At 46.4% G+C, this 25,837-nt stretch overlaps 1 protein-coding gene across 4 annotated transcripts in view; it reads left to right on the top strand.

The window, feature by feature from the left end:
- Positions 1–25,837, top strand: part of JAK1 (Janus kinase 1) — a 121,741-nt gene that overhangs the window by 67,011 nt on the left and 28,893 nt on the right. For all 4 annotated transcript variants that reach the window (XM_075557176.1, XM_075557178.1, XM_075557169.1 and 1 more), the window contains 5 exons: positions 9,454–9,538; positions 11,090–11,288; positions 15,335–15,458; positions 21,172–21,325; positions 24,825–24,988. In XM_075557176.1, the coding sequence (XP_075413291.1) occupies positions 9,533–9,538; positions 11,090–11,288; positions 15,335–15,458; positions 21,172–21,325; positions 24,825–24,988 (647 nt within the window). In that variant the 5' untranslated portion in view covers positions 9,454–9,532. The remainder of the gene's footprint in view (positions 1–9,453; positions 9,539–11,089; positions 11,289–15,334; positions 15,459–21,171; positions 21,326–24,824; positions 24,989–25,837) is intronic.

Raw genomic sequence — 25,837 nt, 5'->3', positions numbered from 1 at the left:
TAATAAAATAAGAGAAATTATAAACTTTCAATGCATTGAAAGTACTTTATAAGCATTAAAAAGTACCAAATTCATTGATTTTTTTTTAATTAGCTAGCAGTCATGAGCAGCTAAGCTTTGCATTTTTGCAGTTCTCTGAAGAAGGGCTAACAAGACAGCGTTCCGTCGTCGATAGCTACTTTCACACACTGGGAGCCCCTGTACCCGAGGAACGGGATTTGCGCCTTATTTCTGCTGCTTGTTTGCTGTGTCCGCAGCTGTGACTCACTGAGCACAGTTCTTTTGGCCATATCAGACCTGTGCAGGGAACACCTCCCGGGACACTTATCAGAGCCCAGGGAGCTGATTAAAATTTCACCAAATCTCCTGGAGACTGTTTTTTTTTTTTTATCAGTATACAAGAACATTTGCTCATGTAAATTCCAGTAACTGGAAAATACCCCCTCCCTCCTCTGCCCCGCATAGGCTTGTGAAATTAAAATTGGTCAGAATCCTGATCCAAAGACCTAGGATTCAGATATGGTCTTTTGAGTCATCAAAGTTAGATAAAATTTTAGTCAGCATCATGTTTGTGCTTTCTGCCATTTTTAGATTCCTGGAAGCCTAAATGACTTATATTGTATCTACCTAGAGAACACTGTATTCTGGATAATAGGGAAGCAGAGCTGTGTAAACAACTCTCCTGAGTAATAGAGGCCCTGCTGGGCTCCCATTTCTGCCTCTGCCTTCCCTTTTAACCAAGGACAAGATGTTACCAAAATAATTCAGAGTGATTCCCAAGGGCAACCCCACGAACTCCTCCTTCAGGCTGTTCTGGTGAAGGAGGATGACTCACCAGCAGCAGAATGTTGATTTCCCCCATGTTAGTGTCTGGGCCAGACCCTTCAGCCATGAGGACAGAAGCTCTGGAAAGTTTTTCTGACTCACTGGTAGTGTGATTTGCAGATGAAAACCTCTAGTTTCTCATTTTATTCATCTTTGAAAAAAGAAGTTTCTTTGTGTGCTTGTATTGTAAGATAGGGTAAGAGTGCAGATCTACCAAATGAATATTCAAATAAACTTACAAATGGTGGTATTTGTTAACTTTTGTTATTCAGTTCTCAGTGGACAGTGCCTGTATATCCTTCAAGGACTAGTTGATTCATTTAAAATATTTTAAAACGAGGATGTTATTTTTGCAAAGGCCAATTTCAAATACCCTGTGCCTCTCTGTGCTTTCACCTCCCTCTTCCTGTGTGGAGCACCCCCACCCCCACCCCCACCCCCACATGGTCCACACCCGCCTGCTCCCTTGTTGCTGAGGAATTCATGTGTGCATGGGGTTTGCATGCCTCTTGGGTTTTCTTTCCTCGGCAAAGTCCACACTACTCAGTGAGGCATTTATGGTTCCCTCCTGACAGCCCCTAATGTTCTCACTCCCTCCTTCTCAGAGTGCCCAGTCAGTGTCCCCCAAGGAGTTTCTATTTCTTAGTCTTCTTGTGTTGTTTCCATTATTTGGAATGCTCACCTTTTCTCCCATCCCTTAACTGTATGTCCTTCTCATCCTGAGAGGCGGAGTACAAGTCCGGCTTTTCCTCCATGTGGGAATAGTAGTATGCTGCAAGGTGCTTTTGACTCCATTTCAACCCAGAGCGGCCACCACAAGCCAGAGTTGAACTGCTCCCATGGGATTTTCTTGCCTTGCATCTCAGGGGAAGCAGATCATGAGATCAATTTTCCGCCCCGCTTCTGGGTAGATTTGGACTGCAGAACTTTCTGTAGTAGCATCTTAGTGCTTAACTATTTGCACTACCAGAGATGCTGCTGCTGCTGCTGCTGCTGCTGCTGCTGCTGCTGCTGCTGCTGCTGCTGCTGCTGCTGCTAACAGGTGTCATTGAATTTGCCATACCCTGGTGGCTTGTGTGTTGCTGTGAAACTAGAAGTGATGTCACTGGTATTTCAAATGCCAACAGGGTCAGTCAGTGAACCGGTCTCAGCAGAGCTTCCAGACCAGGAACAGAAACGAAGAAGGACTCGGCTCCCCACTTCGGAGGAAGGTGCCACTGAAAGGAGCACCTTAGGTATAGCTTCAAAACTACCGGGCTACAGTGGTAATAAGAGGAACACTTCATAGTTCCTGTTGTGGCTAGGCGTTCTAATAGACCTGCACAACAAAACAGTCTTATAAAATAAGTGCTTTTATCCATATTTGCAAGTGAGAAAACAATTTCAGAAAATTAAAAGTTGTTTGAACCCTAAGTATTAGGGAAGAGGTTCTGGCTCAGATCTTTTTAACCTGAGTATTTACATCTACCAAGCTGGTTTCCCCTATAATCTTCTGAGTTACACCACACGCTTGCTCTCAGACATGCATTCTCCAGACATGCCCTTTTGCCTTGGTTGGGTGTGTCATGTTATTCACGTAATGCCTTGCCATGTTCTTGGGCTTCTGCATCTTCTCTAGTGCTATCTCTGTTCTTGCATTCATTTTTCTCACTGAATTATGTATGCATCACAGCCTTCACGTGCTGAGTGTTTTATTTAAGTTAATGACACCCCAGAAAGAGTGAGGTATGTAACACAGTTCTCACAGTGGTTCTCGCTGTTTATATTTTAAAATTCTTAGCATTTATTAATTGTTTTTGATAATATAATTAGCAGAACATAAACCAATTCAACACCTCCCAAAAGTGTCCTTTTCTGTTCAAATGACTGCCTCATGGTATATGTACAGATTTCACAGCACAATGAATGGTGCTGAAATTCCCATGCTTTGCGGTGTTACCCATAATTTGTTATGACCCACATAATCGATTTCTGTTGCGTAGTCAGTAAAACACAGGCTGGTGCTCTTAGATTGTAACTGTGCTTTTCTCTGTATCCCCCTGCCCGCCAAGCTCTGTGCCTTACGGGCAGTGTGGTAAACGGAGAGTCAGTGTAGCTGTTTGAGCCCTCTTCTCTCTCATCACTGGTGTTGCCTCTGCCTTTAGGATGGAAAAGGGGCTGAGGCACTCTGGTGGGTATAAATGTGAGTCTCTTTTCAAGAAATAGAGTACTGTATGAAGACAAAGCTTCATTGTGGTGGCATAAGTGCTTAACAGGCATTTTAGGAATGAGTGTCTTAAAAGCACAGACAATCCCTGCCCCTAACCTCAGTGCTTGGCGTGTCCACTTCTGCCATCAGGTTTTCCACTCCTGGGTAAGGATGGAGCGCTCTCCTGACTCGTACATTCCCTGCTCTTTAATAGCAGTATTGATGCACTAGTGGTAATTAGGTTTAAAAGAAGAAAAAGTAACAAAGCATCTTGATACAGTGTGGCTTTTAGGAAAATGCTATTGACTTTAATTACACAAAGTACTGTATTTACTTTTCCCTGAGACATGTTCCGGTGAAGGCAGGCTTGGTGTGAGCGGAGCCCAGAGCCCCAGCCATCGAATTGCCATTGATTATTTGATCATCCCTGGAAGTTTATTGTAAACGAAGCAGCACTTACAGTTCTGAGTGTTCCTGGAACTGCAGCTATAGTTAGGAATGAGTTATTGGAGTGGCAGTGAGGCGTATAGAAAAGCCGTAATTCTGACTTGCGGTATTTATATCATGTTGCTCTTTGGCTGGCATCCATCAGCCTCGCAGCATCATGCGCTGCGGCCGTCGGGAGCGTCGTTTTGGATTTCAGCAAAGCGGCGCGGTCCTGGGAGCACATGGGAACCATCTCTGTGGCTCTTTGTGAGTATGTAACTCCTGGCGACGTGGCACAAAAGGAAGCAAAGGCGTGTTGCCTGCCTAGCTCTGTGTGGGAGTCCTGAGGACACCATTTTCTTCTCCACACCTGGGCTGATGATGTGTGTTGTCTGCCTAGCTCTGTGGTGGGGGTGGGGGCTGGCGACACCCTCATTTTCCTCTCCACACCTGGGCTGGTGACGCCAGAAAAGCATGCTGTGGGCAAACCCGCTGTAGTGATTTTCAGTGACCATCTTTCTGTTTAGAGGGTAGAGCACTAGAGGGTGTGAGACTCTGGAAAGCACCTGGGAGCCGCAGCAGGTGTGCGGGGTAGCAGTGGTGGTGTGGGGGGTGGGGTGGCAGGCGAGAGCTGATATTCTCCCCACCCTGGGAACTGCAGAGAATAGGGTCCCAGGACTCAGAAGTCACATGTCTGATTCCTGGCATTCTCCCTGATTAGCCTAAAACTTCTGGTACACCTTAGGAGAGCAAAGTGCGTGTGCCCAGCTCCACGCGTGAGCTGTGGAAGATGACCCGTGTGAGGGTGTTCTTTCTCCCTGGCTACATTTGTGTCCCATCAGGCTGTAATTGGTAAACTTGAAATTCCGACCCAAATATGAGCACTTCCTGCACAGTAAACTCTTTTAGGCCCTTTGCATGCATTCCTCGTTTAACGCTTCTCCCACGCGTCTATCCGCTGTGCCGTTGATGAGCTCTGGTAGCTCAGTGGCTAAGTGCTGGGCTGCCAATGAGAAGGTTGGTGGTTCAGACCCACCAGCGGTTCTGTGGGAGAAAGTTGTGGCAGCCAGCCTCTGGAAAGAGTGACCGCCTGGGAAAGCCCTAGGGGCAGTTCCGCTCTGTCCTAAGAGCCGGAACTGACTCAACTGCAACAGGACTATTTACAGCTGTAAACATGATGATTCTGCCTCAATAAATGTAGTTGGGGAAGCCTGAGGTGTGATTCCAGCCCGTGCTTTTGGCAGCTCTGCGTGCCCTCTCAGCTTCAGGACTGCTTGTGACCAGGCATTGGCTCAGAGTCGGTTTATTCTTTAATAAGCAACCTCACAGCATTGCTTCCGCAGCCAACACTTTTGGAAATCATTTTATTAGGAGCTCATACAACTCTTATCACAATCCATACATAACATCAATTGTGTAAAGCACATCTGTACATTCATTGATTGCCCTCATCATTCTCAAAACATTTTCTCTCCACTTAAGCCCCTGGCATCAGGTCCTCATTTCCCCCCTCCCTTCCTCTCCCCTTCCTCATGAGCCCTTGATAATTCATAGATTATTATTTAGTCATTCATAGATTATTATTTAGTCATATCTTGCCCTGTCCGACATCTCCTTTCACCTACTTTTCTGTTGTCCATTCCCCAGGGCGGAGGTCACATGTAGATCCTTGTAATCAGTTCCCTCTTTCCAACCCACTCACCCTCCACCCTCCCAGTATCGCCACTCACACCCCTGGTCTTGTAGTGATCATCTGCCCTGGATTCCCTGGGTTTCCAGCTCCTATCTGTACCAGTATACATCCTCAGGTTAGCCAGACTTGCAAGGTAGAATTCGGATCATGATAGTGGGGGTTTGGTGGGGGGGGGGGGAGGAAGCATTTAGGAACTAGAGGAAACTTGTATTTTTCATCGTTGTTACATCGCACCTTGACTGACTCTGCAAGCGGATCGATCTCCAGTCAGCAGCCAACACTTTTTTTTTTGAAGCATTTTCAAATGTACCACAGTGATTTTTCCCATCGGGTAAGTTATTTACCTCGTTAAATCACTCTTCTTTGATTTAACACTTAATGGTGTAGTGAACACCTGTGATATATAAATATGTTACACTAGACACTAGAGCGCCCCCCCCCCCGAAAAGAAAAGCTTGCCCTGTTAGAACTATATATTTATAAATTTATATCAGGTTTTTTGTTTTTGTTTTTTAACCACTCTCAGACTTGTGCCTTCTTCAGGTTTAAGATAGTTGATCTTAAAAATTTTAGCAAAGTATTAACTACTTCCAAAGCATTTTCTAAAGTGCATAGTTTTTCTTTTAAAAAATTTGGAGTTCACCCTTTAATTCCCCCTCATTTTGTGTGCATATTTTTTTACTTCGGAAAACAAGCTTTGCTGCCTCTGTAACCCAACCGTGGGCTGGAGGAAAGCTGCCCCACGGGGTTTCTGGGAGCAGACCACCAGAACTTTCCTCCCTAGGAGCCACGTCACTTTGTGCTCCCAAGGCTGCTGCTGAAGGGCAGTGTGTGAAGTCAATCAGCACAATCCTGTCTTTAGTAAAAAGGCCAGCTACCCACTCTATGTCACTGTGATTCCTTCAGTTGATTTCAACTCGCACCCTGCTTGCTTCTAACCACGTACATCAGACAGCGTCATAATGGATGACTCTGGAACAGGCACTTTACTCACTGTAATAGTGCAGCCTGGAAAGCCCTGTGGGGCAGTTTAACTTCTACACCCTTGTCACCTTGAGTCAGAGTCAACTCCATGGCAAAGTTATGCCAACAATTTTTATTTCTCATTTTCCCACTCGCCCAAATTTAATTTCATGTTCTTCCGTAGCACCAGTTCTAGTATTTCAAATGATGTTCTTAAAAAAGTTTTGAGCATATGTTCAGAAAGAGAATTTTAAATTTCTACAGCCTTATGCAGTCTATGATGTCTCATCGATTGCAATTAGTCTCTGTCCAGATGCACAGAATTGTATTTTCTGTGCCCTTCAGAATGTATCAGAGATATACAGTACTTGTCTCTTGCATGAGATCTTGAAAAATTAAAGAAACTTGAGAATCTACCAATGTCCTTAATTAAAAGGAAACAAATTCTAAAGTAGCCTTTATACGCGTGAGTGTACCAAATATGTAAGAGCTTTTAATTTTCTCCATCATCACTAGTATTTTCTCTTAAAATGCTTTTGATTGTTCCTTTGTCCTCTACTTTCTAAGCTCCTTCACAATCATTAGAGTTGGGAACTTGAATCCCAGTGAATTAAAGTGTATTTATTATCCCCCCTTTATCGGTTTTTCTAGCAGTTGATCTGATTTCTTGTCCAAGTCACGAAACTGGATAAATACTTTCTCAGGGTTATGGCAGGGGAGCTTGGGGGAAGTCGGGTGCTAACAATGAGTACAAAGAAAGGGGAACATGTTCTAAAATTGATTGTAGTGATAATTGTGTAATCCTTTTTAATATAGCTAAATCTTTGAATTGTGTATTTGAATTATATGTCCTTACCCCTTTTATAAAAGAAATCAACTAGAATTTGTTCCTTGGATTGATCTGAAGTGTTTATAAACTGATTTTGCTCCATTTCCACTTGCTCTAAAAATTTTATAGCTAGTTCACATTATCTGGCTTATTTGAAAGGTGTATTATTTGGGTGGAGTTAGTGTATAATTATTTTTAACAGTTAAAAAGCACTTGTCATCCTGAAACGAGCACAGCTGTCATTTCGTGTAAAATGGGCCAACAGCTGAGATTTAAAGTGCTTAGAGCAACACTGAGTGCTTTTGATTCCCAGCCTTAGACTGTCAGTTACATGAAAGCAGCGACATTGTTAGTTTGTTGCATATACCATCACCCAGTGAATGCTGCCATTGTTGTTGAAGCAGTATTGTACGTATGCTGTTTGTTAGATGTCCGGTCCCTTCCAATTCACGATGACTCCTGTATGTAACAGAGCTAAATGCGGCTGGTTTCTGCACCATCCTCACACTGTCACTCCCATTCTTTGCAGCCACTCTGTTACTCCGGCTCCGTGAAGGGCTCTCTCTTTGTCATCAGCTCTCTACTTTTCAAAGCCTGCTGCGCTGCACTAGAACTGGTGTGTCTGACAACATGCCCACAGCAGGAGATGAAAGCTCCCCATGGTCATCATCTACCTGCTCTGAAAATACTATCGCCAGATCACACATGTCCCCTTTTAAGGCTGTGCTTCTTTCAAGACCGATTTGTTCATGCTTCTGGCAGTCCACAGTAGGTTCAGATTTCTTGGCCAGTGCCATCATTAAAAGACATTGGTTCCTTTGTGACGTTCCCTATTTGTTGTATGCCTTTCACATGCATAAGCGGCGATTAAAAATAGCGTGCCTCGGGTCAGGTGTGCCTCAGGCCACAGAGGGACCGTGTAGTGTTTGGGAGCCCTAGGTTAAACACTCAGCCATGAGCCAGAAGTCAGTGGCTCAAACCTACCAACAGCTTCACAGGAAGAAAGACCTGGCAAACTGCTTCCCTAAAGATTACCGTCTAAGAAACCCCAGGACGGTTCAAGTCTGTCAGGTGGCTGTGAGTTAGAATGGAAGCCATGGCAAACAAGGACATTTTCAAATGGATGTTTTAATGCAGAGCATATGATCGAGTCACATAATTCAACAACTATATTCGCTTTTAAGAAGCTGAATGTAATTGTTACTATTATCCATGTCAGACTAGTCCCTAAAAGTGGTCACATCTAAGTCCATCCTTGCATCTCCTTCTGATCCTGCCATCTTTACTTCTGCTTAAGTCTCACCTGTTACAGATTGCCTTTCCAAATCAGCTCTGATCAGCATTAATCACCAGAATTAGGAAGGCAGTATGAAAGATGACATTGTGGATATGAGGTTGCTCTCTGCTGTGGCCCACCTCCCATCTTAGAATCAAGGCCCTGTGGGGTATGCTGGCTTCCCAGTCTTAGTGGTGGTCTATCCCCAGCTCTACTCCACTGCTCCATGGAATGCCTTGGAATATCTAGGTGCCGATAAATGTGTTCACCAACTCTCAGAGAATAATAATCAGTATTGACTTGGAAGCCACTTTCAAATCAAAGGTGGTTGTGTCTTATTTGCCAAAGTAATTAGATTCAGCTGTAGAGAAGCAACCAGGAACGTAGTTAAAGTAATCCTGGACTTTTTTTTATTGTGGAGTGGTGCTTGATGGTAAGTAAGGCTGGGACCAGGCTAATTTTATTACTGCAGAACCAAACTGGTATTTTCACTTGATATAAACCAGTGCTTCTCAACCGTCCTAATGCTGCGACCCTTTAATATAGTTCCTCATGTTGTGGTGGGCCCCCCTCCCCAACCATAAAATTTTTTTCGTTGCGACTTCATAACTGTAATTTTGTTATTATTATGAGTCAGGCAACCCCTGTGAAAAGGTCGTTTGAACCCCCAAAGGGGTCGTGACCCACAGGTTGAGAACCGCTGCAAGGGAGGGATTTTTATTTGCTGCCTAAATTTCCCATATGAGGACGGGTCAAGCAATGTTTGATGAACTAAAAGCTGGAGTCAGATGTATTGCTTTTTATCTTCCCATGTTTTCTTTTGCCATGCAAATGAGGCAGAGATAGACTGGGTTGAGAGGAGGGGAATTCACAGGGGAAGGGGACTGAGAAGGGAAAGTGCCCAGCGCTGAGTGTCCTAAGCTCTTCGCACACAGCCTCAGGAGAGAGGCAGTTGGCAGGAAAGGCACTTGGACCTCCCTAATGCTAGACAGGGTGCTGTACACCAACCAGGAAGCAAAAGTCCCTAAATGCCTTTCTGAGAGTAGTGAAAATAATTTCATTTGGATGTTTCTACCATAAGATGCCTGCCTGTCCTCCTGTGCCCTCATCAGCGTTTCCTCCTCCCAAATGCCCGTTCCTGCCTGCCTGCCTGCCTGCCTACGCAGGGTTTGTGCTACTTCCTTTGTGAAAATGCCCTCTTCCTTCCTGATGTGACCTCGGCAGCTGACTTGTTGATTTGTCTTTGTCTTTAGCTCAGCTCTGAACAGACTTTGGAAAGTGGAGAAGAAGAAAACCAAGTCAGCTTTTGTGGGGTGTTCGACAACCGAATAAATGCAGGTATGTAGGTTTGCATATTTTTCTAAAGAGATTGCTGTCGAACTGTTAAAAAATCATGAACTTGTGATCTTGCCTAGATAGGGCGAGCTGTATTATTGCCTTTAGTTTATTAAATGGACTTTATTTTTCTTCATTTTACATGTTGAATGTGCATGCTTAAAATTTTTGTAGGAGTTAAAAAAACAACAAAACAACAACCCAGGAAGTTAAAAATGCCCTTGTGATCGCTCCTGGATAGTCATCATTGCTAGCAATTTGTGGTTTGTCCTCTGGGTCTCTACACACACCCACTCACCCACTGCCATCAAGTCACTTCTGACTCACATCAGCCTTATGGCACAAGGTAGAAATACCTCCAGTGGATTTCTGAGACTGTAACTCTTTTTGGGAGTATAAAGCCTCATATTTCTCCCCAGGAGCCGCTGGTAGTTTTGAACTGCTGACCTTTTGGTTAGCAGTGCAAGGCTTAACATCCTAGGCCACCAGGGCTCCCACGTGCAGACACATAACCAAAAGGATCATACTAGGTATGTTATGCCTTTTACCTTGAAATACATCTACATCCTGTGCGTCTTTCAGTACTGATTGGCCTTGCTTTATCTAAATCCTTTTACCTGCCTCCTAGCTATTCCCTTGTGGCAGTATAAACATTAGACTCTTTCCCTGTTGGACATTGTGAGGTTCTTTCCCCCCTCCCTGCTTCAATGGTGCCATACCATTCAAATGGTGCCATAACGATGTACACTTGCCTGGTGATGTATGTCTGTGTCCTTGAGTGGTGTGACACAGTCATTGGATTCCTTCATGCCATGTCTGTGAGGGACGCTCAGGAATAGCGTTTTACCTTGCATTGTGAAGCCGGGTTTTAGTGACTTATTCTGTCTTAGTTTCCAAGGTGAGGGAAGGTAGGGGAGAGGAATGGGATGTAGTGGAGTCAGGTTGAGTACAGGCCTGTGCTGGGTTATAAAATGAGATTGCCTCTTGATCTGGATCTCAAGGTAAGTGAGAAGAATCTCTCAGCATAACTTCTGAATGGCTACCCTCGGCCATTTTCCTGCCCTGTCCATGCGGCTTGGAAGCATGGGACTTGAGGCACATTTCTGAGCCAGCCCCGGGCTGAGCACTGGAGACCTGAAGAGAAATGAGCCTTCATGCAAAGCGCTTGCTATTCAGTAAAGGAAACAAGAAGAAAACCAAAAAGCAGATGGTATTCTTGACGTTGGCATAGTCAGCAATTTTGCTATTTTCTAGGAGTAGTAGCAAGTAAAAATCACCAGTCCAGGACACCAGTGCTTCCAGAGCAAGCCACATTCGCCAATCCCAATCTGTGCAAGCAAAGAAAATTAAATTGGGCCACATCTAAGTGGACTCCATGGCGGTGGGTTTGGTAATTGATCAGTTGGTATGCACAAGGAGTTCCTGTGTGTGCGCTCCTCTGATGGGTTTGCCTGGGGAGGGGCAGGAGCAGTAGGTTTTGTTCTGCTGGTTTTGCCTGCCCCTTGCACGTTGAGCATACAGATGACAGTGGAATCTCCTTCCCTTCTTCCGCAGTTTCTCAACATCAAAGAGGACTGCAATGCCATGGCTTTCTGTGCTAAAATGAGGAGCTCCAAGAAGACAGAGGTGAACCTGGAGGCCCCGGAGCCCGGGATGGAGGTGATCTTCTACCTGCCCGACAGGGAGCCGCTCCGGCTGGGCAGCGGAGAGTACACGGCGGAGGAGCTCTGCATCCAGGCTGCACAGGAGTGCCGTGAGTGTGGGCACTGCCCGGGGTCTGGGAGGGGTGGGCTTAACACTGGCCACTCCATGTCAGCCGAGCCATTTCCTTTAGGGCAGTCTCATTTTTTTCACCTGCAACCCGGTACTTGCTATCAAGCCAGTTCTGACCCCTGTGACCCCTGTGTGTCAAAGTGAAACTGAGGAGAGCTCCTTACTGTTTCCAAAATAGATCACCTGAGTTCCTTCCGTCTGAGTTGCCTCTGGGTGGACTTAAACTTTCAACCTTTCAGAGAACAGTCAAGCAGCTAGTCCCAGCCAAGGTGGCACTCCCCAGGGACCCCTCTGCAGCTGTAAAGGAGCCTTAGCCCCTGCTCAGTCGTTGAAGGGCGTTGGAATCCTAGGGAAAGATGTTTGCCTTCTGTGGCTTCCTGCCTGTCTCCAAAATCAAAACAATAGCAGTACTGCATTGCTGTTGTCAAGTGCCATGGAGGCACCCACAGGGACCCTGTGCACAACAGAACCAAACCCTGCGCCATCCTGCACGTCCTCAGAATTGTTGCAGCCACTGTGTCAACCATCTTGTGGGAGGCCTTCCTCTCCTTCGCCGCCCTTTCACTCGACCGAGCATGATGCCCTGCAGGGACTAGTCTCTAGCCTGACAACATGTCCAAAGTATTTAAGATGAAGTTTTGCCATCCTTGCCTTTAACAAGCACTCTGGTCTTACTTCTTCCAAGACAGATCAGTCTGTTCCTTTAGCAGTCCATGGTACTTTCAATATTCTTCTCCAGCACCACACTTCAAATCTATCGCTTCTTCTTTGGTCTTCCTTATGGAATGTCCAACTTTCACATGCTCGTGAGGCAATGGCGAATACCGTGGATTGGGTCAGTTGCATTAAGCAATAGCTAAAGTTACCTGGCACAGAATCACGAGCTCATCAAGTAGCATTTATCACCACTTAAAAAAATATATATATGCAACCCCCGTCTGGAAGGTTTGGATTCATCTTTCTGCTGATGTGCTTCCCTGAGAAGCTGGGCTTCATGCTGTGATTGCCTCGAGTTGTTTTGAAGAGGGCAGCGAGGCTGTGTTGTTTTAGTGACGTTCATCTTTCTACAGTGAGCCCTCGACATGTAGAAGGTGGGAAACCAAAATAACAAGATAGAGGCCCCTTCACTGCCCTGTTAAATGTGGAGTCATTGGCAGTGATTGCCTGCCCGTTTTTAAAATACATGGGAGATTTATTCACCACCTGTCATAAGACCTCATGCATGTAGATTGTCGTAATGGTTGCACATCCCTGTGGATGTGCTAACATTGAACTGTGCATTTGAAGTAGGTGGGTTTTATGTTTTTTAAATTATACCTCAGTGATGGTGTTTTTAAACATATCTAAGGATTCATTTTAACTGTGATGCCGGAAAGTCTGATCCATGCTTGCCTCTCCATCTGTCACCCTCAGGATAACTGTGGGTTTGTCATTTCAGTCACTGCAAGAGTCACCTAGCTTGTTAGGAGCAGAGCGTGTCTACAGAATCCGCTTTCCCCTGATGGATGTTTTCTGTTGGAGTTGTATCGAGCTCTAATAAGATAGCTCCCGTAAAAGGGAGCAGTCGCTGCTGGAAAGAGCATCCGGTAGACCCTTAGTGACTCCACGTGGCATGGCCTAATGGACTGAGTTACAGATTGTTCAGAGAGATGATTAGTAATATTGGAAAGTTATTTTGAGTAGGTGGCAACATGCACAAGAAACCAGGTGTACACAGTAGCTGTAGAAATATTTCCAGTTTGCAAAACCACAAGGAAATGTGTGTACTTCTGAAGTAGTTTTTAAAGGCTCCCTCTCCTTGAGATTTGGTTTATGTGTTTGTCATCTTAGCCAGGCGTCTTGACATCCGTTTTATCAGGTATAAACTTCCATTGGTTTGCTAGTGACCATCATTTGCCCAGAATCATTAGGCTGCAGTTAAAGAGGGACCAGCTAATCACTGTGAAGGAGGATGCGCAGGGAGCACCTGTGAGCCTGACAATGAACTTGGCAACTGCTACTCAGGCCTCAAGGTCATCCAGTGTGGGGACGCCACTTTCCAAGTCCACAGTGTAGCAAAGGAGTGGTATCCCTCCCGTAACTGAAGCGGAATGTCATACAAGTTTATTGCGTGTGAGGTGCCAGGGCAGGTGTAGCTTCCATTCTTGTCATATGTAAGTGATGTGCCATGGGGCAGTGCTGTTTTCTCACCAGTGCCTGGTAACATTTTGTTCTTCACGTCCTAACTGTCTCATCCCTCAGCTCTTTGTTGGTTTGAGTCCTAACTCTCATTTAAGCAGCTTTAGATAAATTTCTAAATCTCAGAGGCTGCAGTCTATTAATCTGTGAAATGGCATAAATACTGACTTCATTGGATGCAGGAAGATTCAAAGATAGTGGATGTAAAGTGCTTTCGTCTGATGCTTAGTCCTCAGTAAAAAAGTAGTGGTGGTGGTTTTAATTGGTATCCAGCACTTTTATGTGAAAAGGTGTCGTTGATCTTTCTTTTTATGGTTAGTAATCTTGTTAGAATCATATTTGTGCTAGAATTATAGGCAGTTGTATTATTATAAAGTAAAGTCCAAGTATACGTATGTAAGTGTACAAGAATGGATATGTAAAGATATATATTATTAAGGAAGTTCTGTGTATTCAAGCCAGTCTACCAAAGTCAAATAATGAACGGAAAACTATAGTACAGGCTAAATAACGATACAGAGGCCAACCACGCTTGTTCTTAAAGGGCAATGTGCTTTACAGTTTAGTTCCATCTTTTCAGACCGCAAGGCGGAGTCTAACATCCGAGGAGTCGTGATGGCGCTGGTGGGGGAGCATGACCAGTGGGCCACTCACCATATGAGCATTTCAAACCCGCCCTGCTCCACCGGAGGAAGGCAAGGCTGTCTGCGTCTGTAAAGACAGACAGCCTCAGAAACCCCGACAAGGGTCACTGTGAGCCAGGCGATTGGATGGCAGCAGCAGGGGGTGAAGATAACATCTGAAGGGGTGCTGCTCATATCCTGGGAAGGGGCACATTGATATGCCAGCTTCTTACCTCTGTCTGCATGGAGAGAGACCCCTTGTTAGAGAGTGAGGGTAGGGCTGGTCCCTGTCAGCACCAGCTTCTCAGTAGAATGCCAATTATCTCAAGTTCTTCCCTGTTTTCTGGTTGTATGTCCACTGTGCCTTATGCTGGAGGCCGACTGCACATGAACACATCGCTGCCTGCCACCCCCACGCCCACCCTCACTAGACTGTGAGCCTACACAATTTTCTTGATGGTTCAGAGTGTGCAGAAAGGTGCTTTCTTGGCTTCATAAGCTTCCCTATCTTTTCTAACATTCTTGAATTGAAGGAGGCAAATGGGGCAGAGAGGCAAGAAACCAACTATGTTAAGCATTTATCTGTGTGTCAGTTTGTTATTAATAAAAGTATTTATGATAACTATACAGAGTACTTAAAAGTATATTTATTATTAATGGTAATAGATTTTAATCACTGACAAAACCTCTTTGGTTGTTATTTACTCTAATACCCACTTGTTAGGCAACTGCCAGGAACTTTTTTGCACGTCTAATGCATAATCACAGCATGGTAGAGCTGTTTTAAACCTTTTGGTTAGGAAAGAGAATGGGAGTTTCCAAAGCTCCAGCATGTTTCTGACTACGATCAGCTAGGCAACGCATTGTGTGGGTTCTGCAAACTTTCCAGGTGGCCCTCTTCGTTCAAAAGCCGAGCCTGGTCACGCTGCACCATGATACGGGATGAGCAACAGCGCTGCAGCTTTGCTTCTCGGTGGCCATCGTCTGTTTCATCAGGAGCACAGTGTGTATTCCCGGAGCCATGGTTCTTGCTTTTAGAATTTGCCTGATGGGACATGGTTGGACAGCGTCTTTCCTCTAAGCAGATAGGAGTGCAGTTCTGTTTGGATGAGAGAATTCTTCAATTTTTTCCCCGCCCTTAATCATTGCACATGATACGTTTTAGCGGCAGGTGTCGAAATGTGTCTGCGTTTAGTGTGCTGATATGCCCTTTACTCTTCCGCAGGTGTCTCTCCTCTGTGCTACAACCTCTTTGCCTTGTACGATGAGAACTCCAAGCTGTGGTACGCTCCGAACCGCACCATCACTGTGGATGACAAGACGTCCCTGCGGCTCCACTACCGGATGAGGTATGGAAAGCACAGGGCCGAGCCCCCCGACTGCCTCGTGCAGAGAGGGATGGCCGTTAGCGTGGCACCCTGGGTCATTTCTCAAGGACTGACGTCATTTTGGTCATTCTTTGGCCACCTTCTTCTTTTTATGGTGAGAGAAGGATTTCTCTGATCTTTGGAATACAATTCAAAGATGAGTTTGATCACCCTCATCCACATTTTGGAAGCGAGATCGTTGATGTAAACAAGCATCTGAGTAGGATTCACATCCTGCAGGAGAGGTTTTCAGATGGGGAATGAATCCCTGTCATGAATTGAAGTTAGTGAGTTCTGCCCAGAACTCTTTTTAAAGAAAGATGCAAGAGAAAGTGGATTATTATGAGTAGAGTAAATTACCTATCCTAAGGGTATGGTTTCCTACAACTTTGCTTTCAGCTATATCGTCTCGTGTGTCTGTACCAGGCCGGAATACAAACGATGTTTCTTACGAAGTGTGCCAGTTAAGAAGCTGGAGAGACACTGCGATGGTAGTGTAACGGTCGAGGTTACATCTGTCTCAGGAGCTAGGTGATTCTGGACTCCCCGAGGGTCTCTGGCTGCAGGGCTACCAGTAATGTTTGTGCCTGCCCTCTCTTGAGTTTGCAGCTGTACTTTTTCAGGAACTAGAATGGAAATTATGTTGGTTAGGCCTACGGACACGTTGATGTGTGGTCAGCAAACACACTTCTAAATAGCGAGGTCACTTTTCTGAAAAGGATCTTCGTGTGTTGGAGGCAGCAGATTCGCTCATACTCTAATGGAGTGCAGGGGCAGGCTGCAGAAGGCCTTGGAAATCTGCTGCCCCTGTAGTCTCCTACCGTTCCTCGGGGAAGTGGGTGGAGTGTTGCGCTGATTGACTGGGAGGTTTTCCTCAGTGGCAGCCACACCAGATTTACTGTCTTTGCTGATCAATCTAGGGCTGAGCCGTTCTCTCTTTCTTGACCTACTCAGTGCCTCACCTTATTAAGAGGCTAGGTATGTGCCCTGTGAGATTTCATACCCTAGACTTTCTGAGACTTCCACCGCAGCCAGCTGTGCCCAGCGTCTTCTTGCTTTCCATGGCCTGGCAGTTAAGCTGTGTGATCCAGCATGGAGACGCATGTTTGCAGCTGCAGTAATTAAGGCCTAGCTTTCCCCCCTCAGGCTTCCTAAACTTGGCTCTGAATTTAGAGTCGGAGAATCTGGGGCTTGCAGGAGTGACCCACGTTTATGTAATTTGTCTCCTCCATCTTCCGTGGTCTGAAAACGTGCTCAGAAAAGGGAAGTGAGTTTGCCAAAGTGAATTGTCTTGTTAGTGCTAGAATCTTCTTTGGGACACAAGTCTGGGGTGGGGGGTTGGGGTTGTATGAGCACCTCACTCTTAAAAGCTGCCTTTAATGGGTCCCCAGAAGTGCATGGCTGCTTTGTTTTTGTCACCTTGACTTTGTGCCCGCCAGCGTGCTTCAACAGGATACTGCTCTGTTACCACAGGTTCTTTGAAGTGGGGAGTAAAAATGATACCACCCAAAGCTGAAACATTTGCATTACAATAACACATTATACAAATACTGCACCCTCCTGATGGCACCGCTAAGGGATGAGAGGAAATGTTGGCGACTATTCCAGGGGGGAATTGTAACGGTATTTATCGTAATGGTTTTATGCCTTTAGATTATGATTTTTATAATATATTTTATAGGACAAACATTTCCTTATGCTTATTTTTAAAATCCTTTATTTATTTATTTTTTTTGCTTTTTCATCCAAAGAATTCCACTATCCATTACCAGAGTGTTATAGAAACCAAAAAGGAAATCTTTGTGTGCAAGATTTTCACAGACACTTTCACAGACACTTAAACCATGTAATACACTTGCAAAGTCTCTCTCCAGTTGATGGGTCTGTTGGTGCATTTCTCTGTCGCTGTCTTCTGCCTATCAGCCTGTCTGAATTATTTTTTCACATTACTCTGAATAGAATAGCTATCTCATTACACGTATGCATTTTGTCCTTTTAATTTTATTGTTCTCCATTAACACATTATAATGTCAGAAATACGTGTAATAAGTTTGAACACCTTCATAGTTAGAGTTTAGAATATGCTGGGGTTGTACCTTCTTGTTTTGTGTTACTAGCAAATAGCAAGGTGTTGATTTGGGTAGTTACCAAAACACATTTTGTTTCGACATCTTATTAAATAGAAAGCTGTCAACCTTGGATGATGACAATTAATGGAAGTCCACCCTTGTGTTAGACTTTCTTTTCTTCTCACCTTTATCCCTTACTAGGGTGCAGAAAAAGCGAGAGCTCTGGGGGTGTAGTAGTTATGCTTGGGCAGCTAACTGCAAGGCCAACGGGTCAAAACCACCATTCGTTCTGTGGGAGAAAGAGGCGGCTTTCTACTCCTGCGAAGAATTACAGTCTTAGAAACTCTCGGGAATTTCTGCGCTGTCTTATAGGGTTGCTATGAGTTGGCATTGACCCTGTGGCAGTGAAGTGGATTGGGGTTTTATAGTGCAGGAAAAAGGAGTCCTTGTGACTCAGTGGGTTTAGTATTGGGTGACTAATTCTAGGGTTGGAGGTTCAGCCTCACTAGCTGCTCTTCAGTTGCGGGGGGGGTGGGTGGGGGGGGGGAGATGAAGCTGTTTGCGCCTATCAGGATCTGTAGTCTTGGCAGCCTTAAGGGTCAGGTCCCCTTCGTCCTATAGCATCAGCAGGAGTTGGACGCAGTCGGTTTTTCATGGTGTAGAAGGGATACATTCTTTTATTTTATCTCTCATATCTTTTCTGAACATTTTCCCAGAAGACTTTTGAGTCTAAGTTTGCCCTGCACAGGGCTCAAATAACAGTCCAGAAAGTTCTCCTTGTTCAGACCTGGTCAAAGGTGGTATTTTACTTAAAGAAGGAAAGGTGAGCCCTTGGTTTTAACAGGTTTGAGGACTCTTTCTTGTAGAAGACTCAGAGAGATGAAGGGGGAAAAGGGCCTTAATTTTGGTTGATTAGGGAAAACCGGCCTTTAGTGCTTCTTTTGCAAGCGGCTCCTCGTTTTCTTTCTCTTGACCCCAGGAACCTTTCCCCACTGTATGGAGCGAGCGTGTTTTCTTTCTTTCACCACCTTCCTCCCTATCCTGCGTGCTGTTCGCAGGGCCCTGCCGCGTGCCTCTGTGAACACAGCGCACAAACACTATTAGCTACTCTACTATCAGTCTGCTGAGACCTTTGTCTCATCCTTTCTCCTCTCAGGCAGGTCCCCAGAACTGCCAAGTAGATCTGAATTCTCGTACCTCACAATGAGAACATCTCCTTTGGGATTTCCCTCATCAGTCAGGTCCGGCCCCACCGTCTGGCTTTTCTGTAACTGCTCCCTCGGTGGAGTGACTGTGTTCACCTCTCCCTTTCTGCTTGCCCCAGAGGAGTAGATCCAGGCTGCGTCAGCCAGGCCCACGCTCTCTCCGGTCCTGCTAGAGCAGTGGCCCTTAGGCTGGTGCCTCATGCAGCCCCTTCCTCAGCTGAGGCCTCTGTTGTCCGTGCCTGGTGCCCCGTCCACACACACACAGGGAGAAGGGACAGTCCAGCAGCTTCTGAGACCTGACGTCTTGTCTGCTGCATGGAGGCCCTGAAGGTCTGCAGTCCTCTCTGTGGGTGAGAGAGACCCTAAATCCCACATCAGAGTCTCAGTTATTTTCAGGAGATACAGGGGAGATGACTTGTATAGAAGCAATGGAGTTTTTAAATGTTGATCTTACCTTCAAAACAGCTTCCCTATCCTTTTCATAGGAATCACTACTCTCCCCATTGGTCCATCTCCTTGTGTATTTATCCAGTGGGCAGACAGTAAGCACTTGTTGTGCGCCGGGCATTGGGAATTCAGTGGTGAGCAACGTGGCGAAGTCCTCGGTGCTATAAAGCTCGTGGCATTGCCTAGGCCCTTGCCATGTGCCCCTGTCTCTTAGCCTCCCAGTGTAGCCCGCCTGCTCATGGTCTTCCTGCCAGGGCCGTCCTGCCTCATCTTAGCTTGTCTCCGCCTTCGTCCTCAGCCTTCTGGATATCACCCATGGGGTGTAGTTCATCTATTGGTTTACACGTCCTTTCCCCGACCTTTCTGCCCTCTCTGTCACCTCCCCTCATAGTGGAGAACAGACCCTCTCTCCTTGACTCCCCTTTGGTGCCTCACCAGAGGCCCTCATGCCCCGGGCCAGCTTGTCCGTTAGGCACAGGGCCCAGGGCCTGCAGTAGTATGAGGAGCTCATTAGAAGGTCTCCATTTTATTTGAAGTCCAGAAGGAAAAAAAAGCAAAGGCTCTAGCCTGAATGATAGCTCCTTCTATATCAACCTAGCGGTCAATATAACCTTTAAATATATATTTTCTTAGGCCGCAAAGGAAAAATGCATGGGCAGCCCTGCTCATGGTGGCTTATAGCCCTGTAACAATGTGCATGCTGTATCATTGGGATGGCTGAGCCCACTGGGACGCGGGGACTGGCAATCACAGAAGGCAGGCAGGGACCGCGTCTGCGAACTCGTTGCACCCCAGGCCCTACACAGACTCTGGCACAGCCTAGGTGCCACAAAGACAGCTTGGCGAAGGGTGGTGGACTGAATGGAAGCTTCTTTGAAATGGGGAAATTTTAGTTGCTGCTTCTCCACAGCATGGTGGTTTGTCATCTGCACACGGCACGTCAGGGGAAAGCTTGAGCCTTGGAACCAAGATGGTCCAGGCCAACGTGGTCCAGTGACTCACACCTTGTAGAAGTCACTATGTGTCCGACTTTGTTTTACAAGTGTCCAGGGTCTTGATACTTAAGAGAGTAGTCTTAGGTCACCTAGCTGGGAAGGGGGGGGGGGGAGCAGCAGAGGGAAGGAGGGCACAGGGGGGCGGAATTCTGTTCCCTTTATCCATAAAGTGGGGCTGTGGCACGTAGCTGGTCGAGTCCCGTGAAGATTGAATTCCTGTGCTATGGGAGGAGCCCGGTGCTGTTATGGGCCATGAGCCAAACACCAGCCCCTCCTTGGGAGAAAGATGAAGCGCTCTACTCCCGCAAAGACTCACAGCCTCAGAAGCCCCAGGGCAGTTCTACTCGGTCCTGTAAGGTGGCTGTGAATATGAGTAAGAGTACGAGCATTGCAAAATGCCTGTCAACTTAAATTATGATGCTGCTGCAGGTGTTTCTTCTAAGTCACCCCATTAATTCAGTAGCAGCAATCTAGGGAGTGGGAAATGTTGCCCTACTGCTGGCTACTGCTTTGGTCACACGAGGAAGTGAGATTTCATTGGGGCTAAAACGTGAACAAAGCACATCTTGGATGGGAGGCAGAATGGCAGCAGCCGAACACCCCAGAGTGCAGGGGAAGGAGGTACAGTGAGCGGTGGCTTCTGCTCAGCACGGCGTCTCTTTTTTCGGAAGATGTAGTGGAAAGCCAAGAGAAGCTAGGACTTGCGCACTGCCCTTCCTTGGTGAGCTTCAGGAAATCGCTTTCTCTCCCCCAGGCTTAGAGAAGGTGCTGACAGGAGGCCTTCCCCCCGCCTAGTGCTAGTAAACATGACGAGAGGCCTTTATGAACAGTGAGCGCTTCGCAGATGTTTCCGTCTCGGACAGACTGCCTGGCCTTTCTCAGGGAAGCTTAGCCTCTGGCACTGATCGGTCAGGACTGCTCACCCAGCCATGCTGGGGTCCTCTTCCTCCCAATTGAAGTTTCCCCCCCTACCTTCCAGGTTCTATTTCACCAACTGGCATGGGACCAACGACAATGAGCAGTCAGTGTGGCGACATTCTCCAAAGAAGCAGAAAAATGGCTATGAGAGAAAAAAAGTCCCGGATGCCACCCCTCTCCTTGATGCCAGTTCACTGGAGTATCTATTTGCTCAGGTAAGAAGTTTGGGCGCAGAACACCCTAGAGTTCGTAGTTCAGATTCCCTAGGCGGGAGCCAGGGTACTCATCCTGGAGGAAACCTTTGCTACCCCAGCACCTGCCCCACGGGAAGAGAAAGAAGGCAGGAGCAATTCACGGTCCAGGCAGCTGGTTGCTCCCCAGGGGTTTCTCACTTCATTGTTTTCCAACCCCCGGCACCCCACTCCCTGTTCGGCAATAAAATTTTTCTTCTCATCTGTTCAGAGAGCCGAAGGCTACTGCTTAGCAGGTAGGAAAACGTTTGGGAGGAAGGAGGTGTGGCCCCTCCTGAGTCACAGTGGTGAGTGGTACAGATTAGATCAGTGTTTCTCAACCTGTGGGTCTTTCACAGGGGTCACCTAAGGCCATTGGGAAACACATATTTCTGATGGTCTTAGGAACCAAGACACTGCTCCTCTATCTGTCTCCAGGCAGGTTTGCCCACATACGAGTACCCCGTGTGAAGACTGTTAACCATGCTACACCATGCTTCAAGACAAAATTTCATTTATTTGTAATTAGAAATAAATATTTCACAATCTATAATTACATATTGTTTTGTGATTAGTCACTATGCTTTAATTATGTTCAGTTTATAACAATGAGAATACATCCTGCATATTAGATATTTACATTACGATTCATAACAGTAGCAAAATTACAGTTATGAAGTAGCAACGAAAATAATTTTATGGTTGGGGTTACCACAACATGAGGGAACTGTATTAAAGGGTCACAGCATTAGGAAGGTTGAGAACCACTGGATTAGATACTAGAAAACAGCCAAGAGAGAAATTCAAATCACCTGAAATTTCATTATCCTGCAGAACGTGTGTGCTTCCTGATGTTACCCTGGTTATGTAGGAACGCCGACTCCAGGCTTCATGTCTGCCCATTGTACAAATCAGAGCAGTTCACCATGCTTCCACTTCCAGCTACCTGAAGCTAGTCAGCGCAGGTGAAGTGGGACTGCAGCGCTCAAACAGGATGTCAGTCTGGGTAGACTAGAGAAGCAAATTCATGGACACTCGTGTGAAGAGGAAGGAGGTTTTGTTGTTTTTGAGACTGTAAATATATATTTTTAATTAAGTCATTTTATTGGGAGCTTGTACACTTACCACAATCCACACATACATCCATTGTATCAAGCCCTTTTGTTTCCCTCATTATTTTCAAAACATTTGCTTTCTACTTGAGCCCCTGGTATTCGCTCATTTCCCCCCTCCCTCCCCCTCCCCCTATGAACCCTTGATAATTTATAAATTATTATTATTTTGTCATATCTTACACCGTCCAACGTCTCCCTTCACCAACTTCTTCGCTGTCTGTTCCCCAGAGAGGAGGTTATGTAGATCCTTGTAATCTGTTCTTCATTTCTACCCCACCCTCCCGCCACCACTCCTGGAATCACCACTCTCACCATTGGTCATGGATTCCCTGTATTTCCAGTGCCTATCTGTACCAGTGTACATCCTCCAGTCCAGCTGGATTTGTAAGATAGACTTGGGCTCAAGATAGTGGGGGGGGGGGATGCATTCAAGGACTAACTAGAGAGAGGAAAGTTGTAGGTTTATATACAAGAGCGGCTGAATATTGAGAAAACATCCCAGCCCAGTCCAGATCAAGTCTAGAAGCCTGATATTAGCCCGTATGTCTGATACCAATCTATAGAGTCCTCTTCAGACTCAAGAACCACATGCAATGATGCTGAATGCAGGAAGATCACAGGCCAGTGGGTGGGAAGTCTTGTGGATCCAGTGGTGGTGTAGGCATTTCAGTGCTGGCAGAGGTCTCCATGTGGCTCTTCCAGTTCCCCGTGCCATGTGTCTTGTCAGTAGAGCATCTCTCAGGGAGTGAGCTGAGAGAGAGACAAGACAGACAGACTGACTCCCACCTACACGGAGGAAATACCCGAGTTCCCAGAATTCTCTGGAGAAGTCCATGCCCACAGAAAGGCCTCATTGATTATGATCCGATTGACAGTCTAGACTCCACCCCTTCACTCTGAAGTTCCAAACTGCCACCAGATTATGTAACTTCCACAAACAGCAACATTGGAGTCTGGCAAATCGAGATTTGACTCACTCCCACCACTCCAAGGTCATCTCACTCTCCATTCTCTGACTTGGCCTCGTTTTTATGTATTTATTATTTCCTTCCCCCTTGAAATGGGATCTCTGTGAGGGCAGGGACTTGGTTTGACTTATTAACTGCTAATCCTTAGCAGCTAGAATAACGTCTGGCTGACAATTGCAAATCAGTAATTACTAGGAGAATGAATAAAGTACTTTCTTCTCCTTTAAGCGCCTCACATGCCTCTCTCTTACCTGAAGCTGATGTCAGTGACCAGCCCTTTGGTGAGGAGGGAATGAGATGGTAAATGCAGGAGCCCAGAGCACCTGTCTTGCACCGGGGTTATTGTTAGTTGATTGCTCTGCATCGAGTCCAGCGTATGTCGGGAGAGCGGAATTTGACTTCTGGTGGTTTTCAAGGCTGTGGCCTTGCGAATGCAGATTGCCAGCCATGACTTCCAACGTGGCTCTGAGTGGATCTGAACTGCCAACCTTTTGATTGGCAGTTGGGGCTTAATAAAGGGGAGTCTGTGTCGGTGTTAACACTGTTACTCTGTTCCATGTGGGTGGTGGACTCGGCTGTTTTGCTTTCTAGCTAGTCGCTTGTTTTCGAGTCCCCATTGGCTCTTGGAATGCTGTGACCCTCCATCAGGGAGGGGGGTCTGTTTTGGCGACACATTTCAGTATTGGACACTTGAACAGCAGATGCTGGAAAACCAGATGTGTAAACATAGGATATGCATTATCTCCCTTCTCTCTCAGTCTGCATCGCAGTAGGAGGTCGTGCTCTATCAATATTATGTACTGAGTTCCCAGATCAGAACGTTGTAGGAAGTGTTGGCGGAATGAAAGAATGACGATCCCCCAGCCAAACATCACCTTCCCTTGTGCCTCAGTGCAGACCCCGGCCTAAGACACACTGTTGCTTCTTTGGCATCACCTGTACTGAGAGTTCTTGTTCTTGTACTGCTCACCAGCACCTACTGCCAAACCCAAACCTACTGCCAGGAAGTCGGTCTGGACTCACCGTGACTGTAGAGCACAGAAGTATTGCTCCCTTGGGTTTCTGAGACTGTGAGGTAGCTTCAACGTCCTCCCATGCAGAGCGGCTAGTGGTTTTGAACTGCTAACCTTTCGGTTAACAGCCCAGTGTATAACCCACTAGGCCACCAGGGCTTCTAGCAGTGCCAGAGTAGTCAGTAGTAAGATGAGTGAATTGGCCTGAGGAGAGCATTTCCTGAGTTCCGTAGTGCCTACTTTGTTGAAAGGGGTCAGATGCCCGAAGAATTGCCAGACTGACTCCCGCACTGCTGTTGTGCGTTTCTGCCTTCCTCTCCGGACCGGAAACGTGAGTGGTGTCCGAAACCTACATGCTGACTAATTTGACCTTGCTTCTGCTCCACAGGGACAGTACGATTTGGTCAAATGCCTGGCGCCCATCCGGGACCCCCAGACGGAGCAGGACGGGCATGACATCGAGAACGAGTGTCTGGGGATGGCGGTCCTGGCCATCTCACACTATGCCATGATGAAGAAGATGCAGTTGCCAGAGCTTCCCAGGGACATCAGGTAAACCGGATTTGATTTTGCTTGTGGGATTGATTCTAGGCGAAGCTATTTTTGTTTTTACCCTCTGGCAACTTTTGGCTGACCCCTGGTTGCTGCAGTCCTACAGAAATCCTACTTATATATTTGTAAAAGGTAACACAAACGTAATTGCATCCCGATTGCCTCCAGCATGGGCATTCTCTGCTGGGGATCGTGGATTAGTGGCCCATGCCCGTCCTATCCCATCCCCAAGGTGGACATTGCTATCCGTCCCCGGCCTTGTTCTCTGCCACTGCCCTTTTTCCTTTTGGCAGGTGTAAAATCACTCATTGCAGGTCTGTGGTCTGGCCATGACCATTCCCAGTCTGAACTGTGGTTTACTGTCAATTTCGATGTGAGGGGTGATCATCGGTTACTTTAAGAAAATTATATTTGAAAAAGCCACTGGAGCGCAAGTCTTTGAGAAGGGATCTCAGTCTGTGTGATTTCTGCCCCTTGTTCACCTTACCAGTGGGCTCATGGAGACAGGAGGGATCCTGTCTGCTGTGTCGTTCGTGAGAGCTGCTGTCCTCCCTCTCACTCCACTGCTGCTTGTGTCTCCCTGCCCTGGACCAGAATCTGGAGTGCAGATGCACTTCCTGCTCAGTCTTATGGGCGCAGATCAGATACCTGGTCTCTCGCCTCTGTCTCCCTTTCTCTCATTGGCCTGTACTTGAAGCTCTCCTCTTTATTTTTAATGATACTGAGGTGAAGAAATGGTCAGCTCTCTGGTCTCCCTCTCGACCATGTGGCACTGATCTAAAGGAAAAGGTGGGCCCTTTGTTGGGGAATAAATCTCAAACATCACAATTTCCTACAATGTGAAGACCA

The sequence above is a fragment of the Tenrec ecaudatus genome, chromosome 1, assembly GCF_050624435.1.
Source record: "Tenrec ecaudatus isolate mTenEca1 chromosome 1, mTenEca1.hap1, whole genome shotgun sequence".
Taxonomy (NCBI): Eukaryota; Metazoa; Chordata; class Mammalia; order Afrosoricida; family Tenrecidae; genus Tenrec; species Tenrec ecaudatus.
The sequence above is the reverse complement of the archived record's forward strand: the minus strand, read 5'-3'. Positions and strand labels throughout refer to the sequence as shown.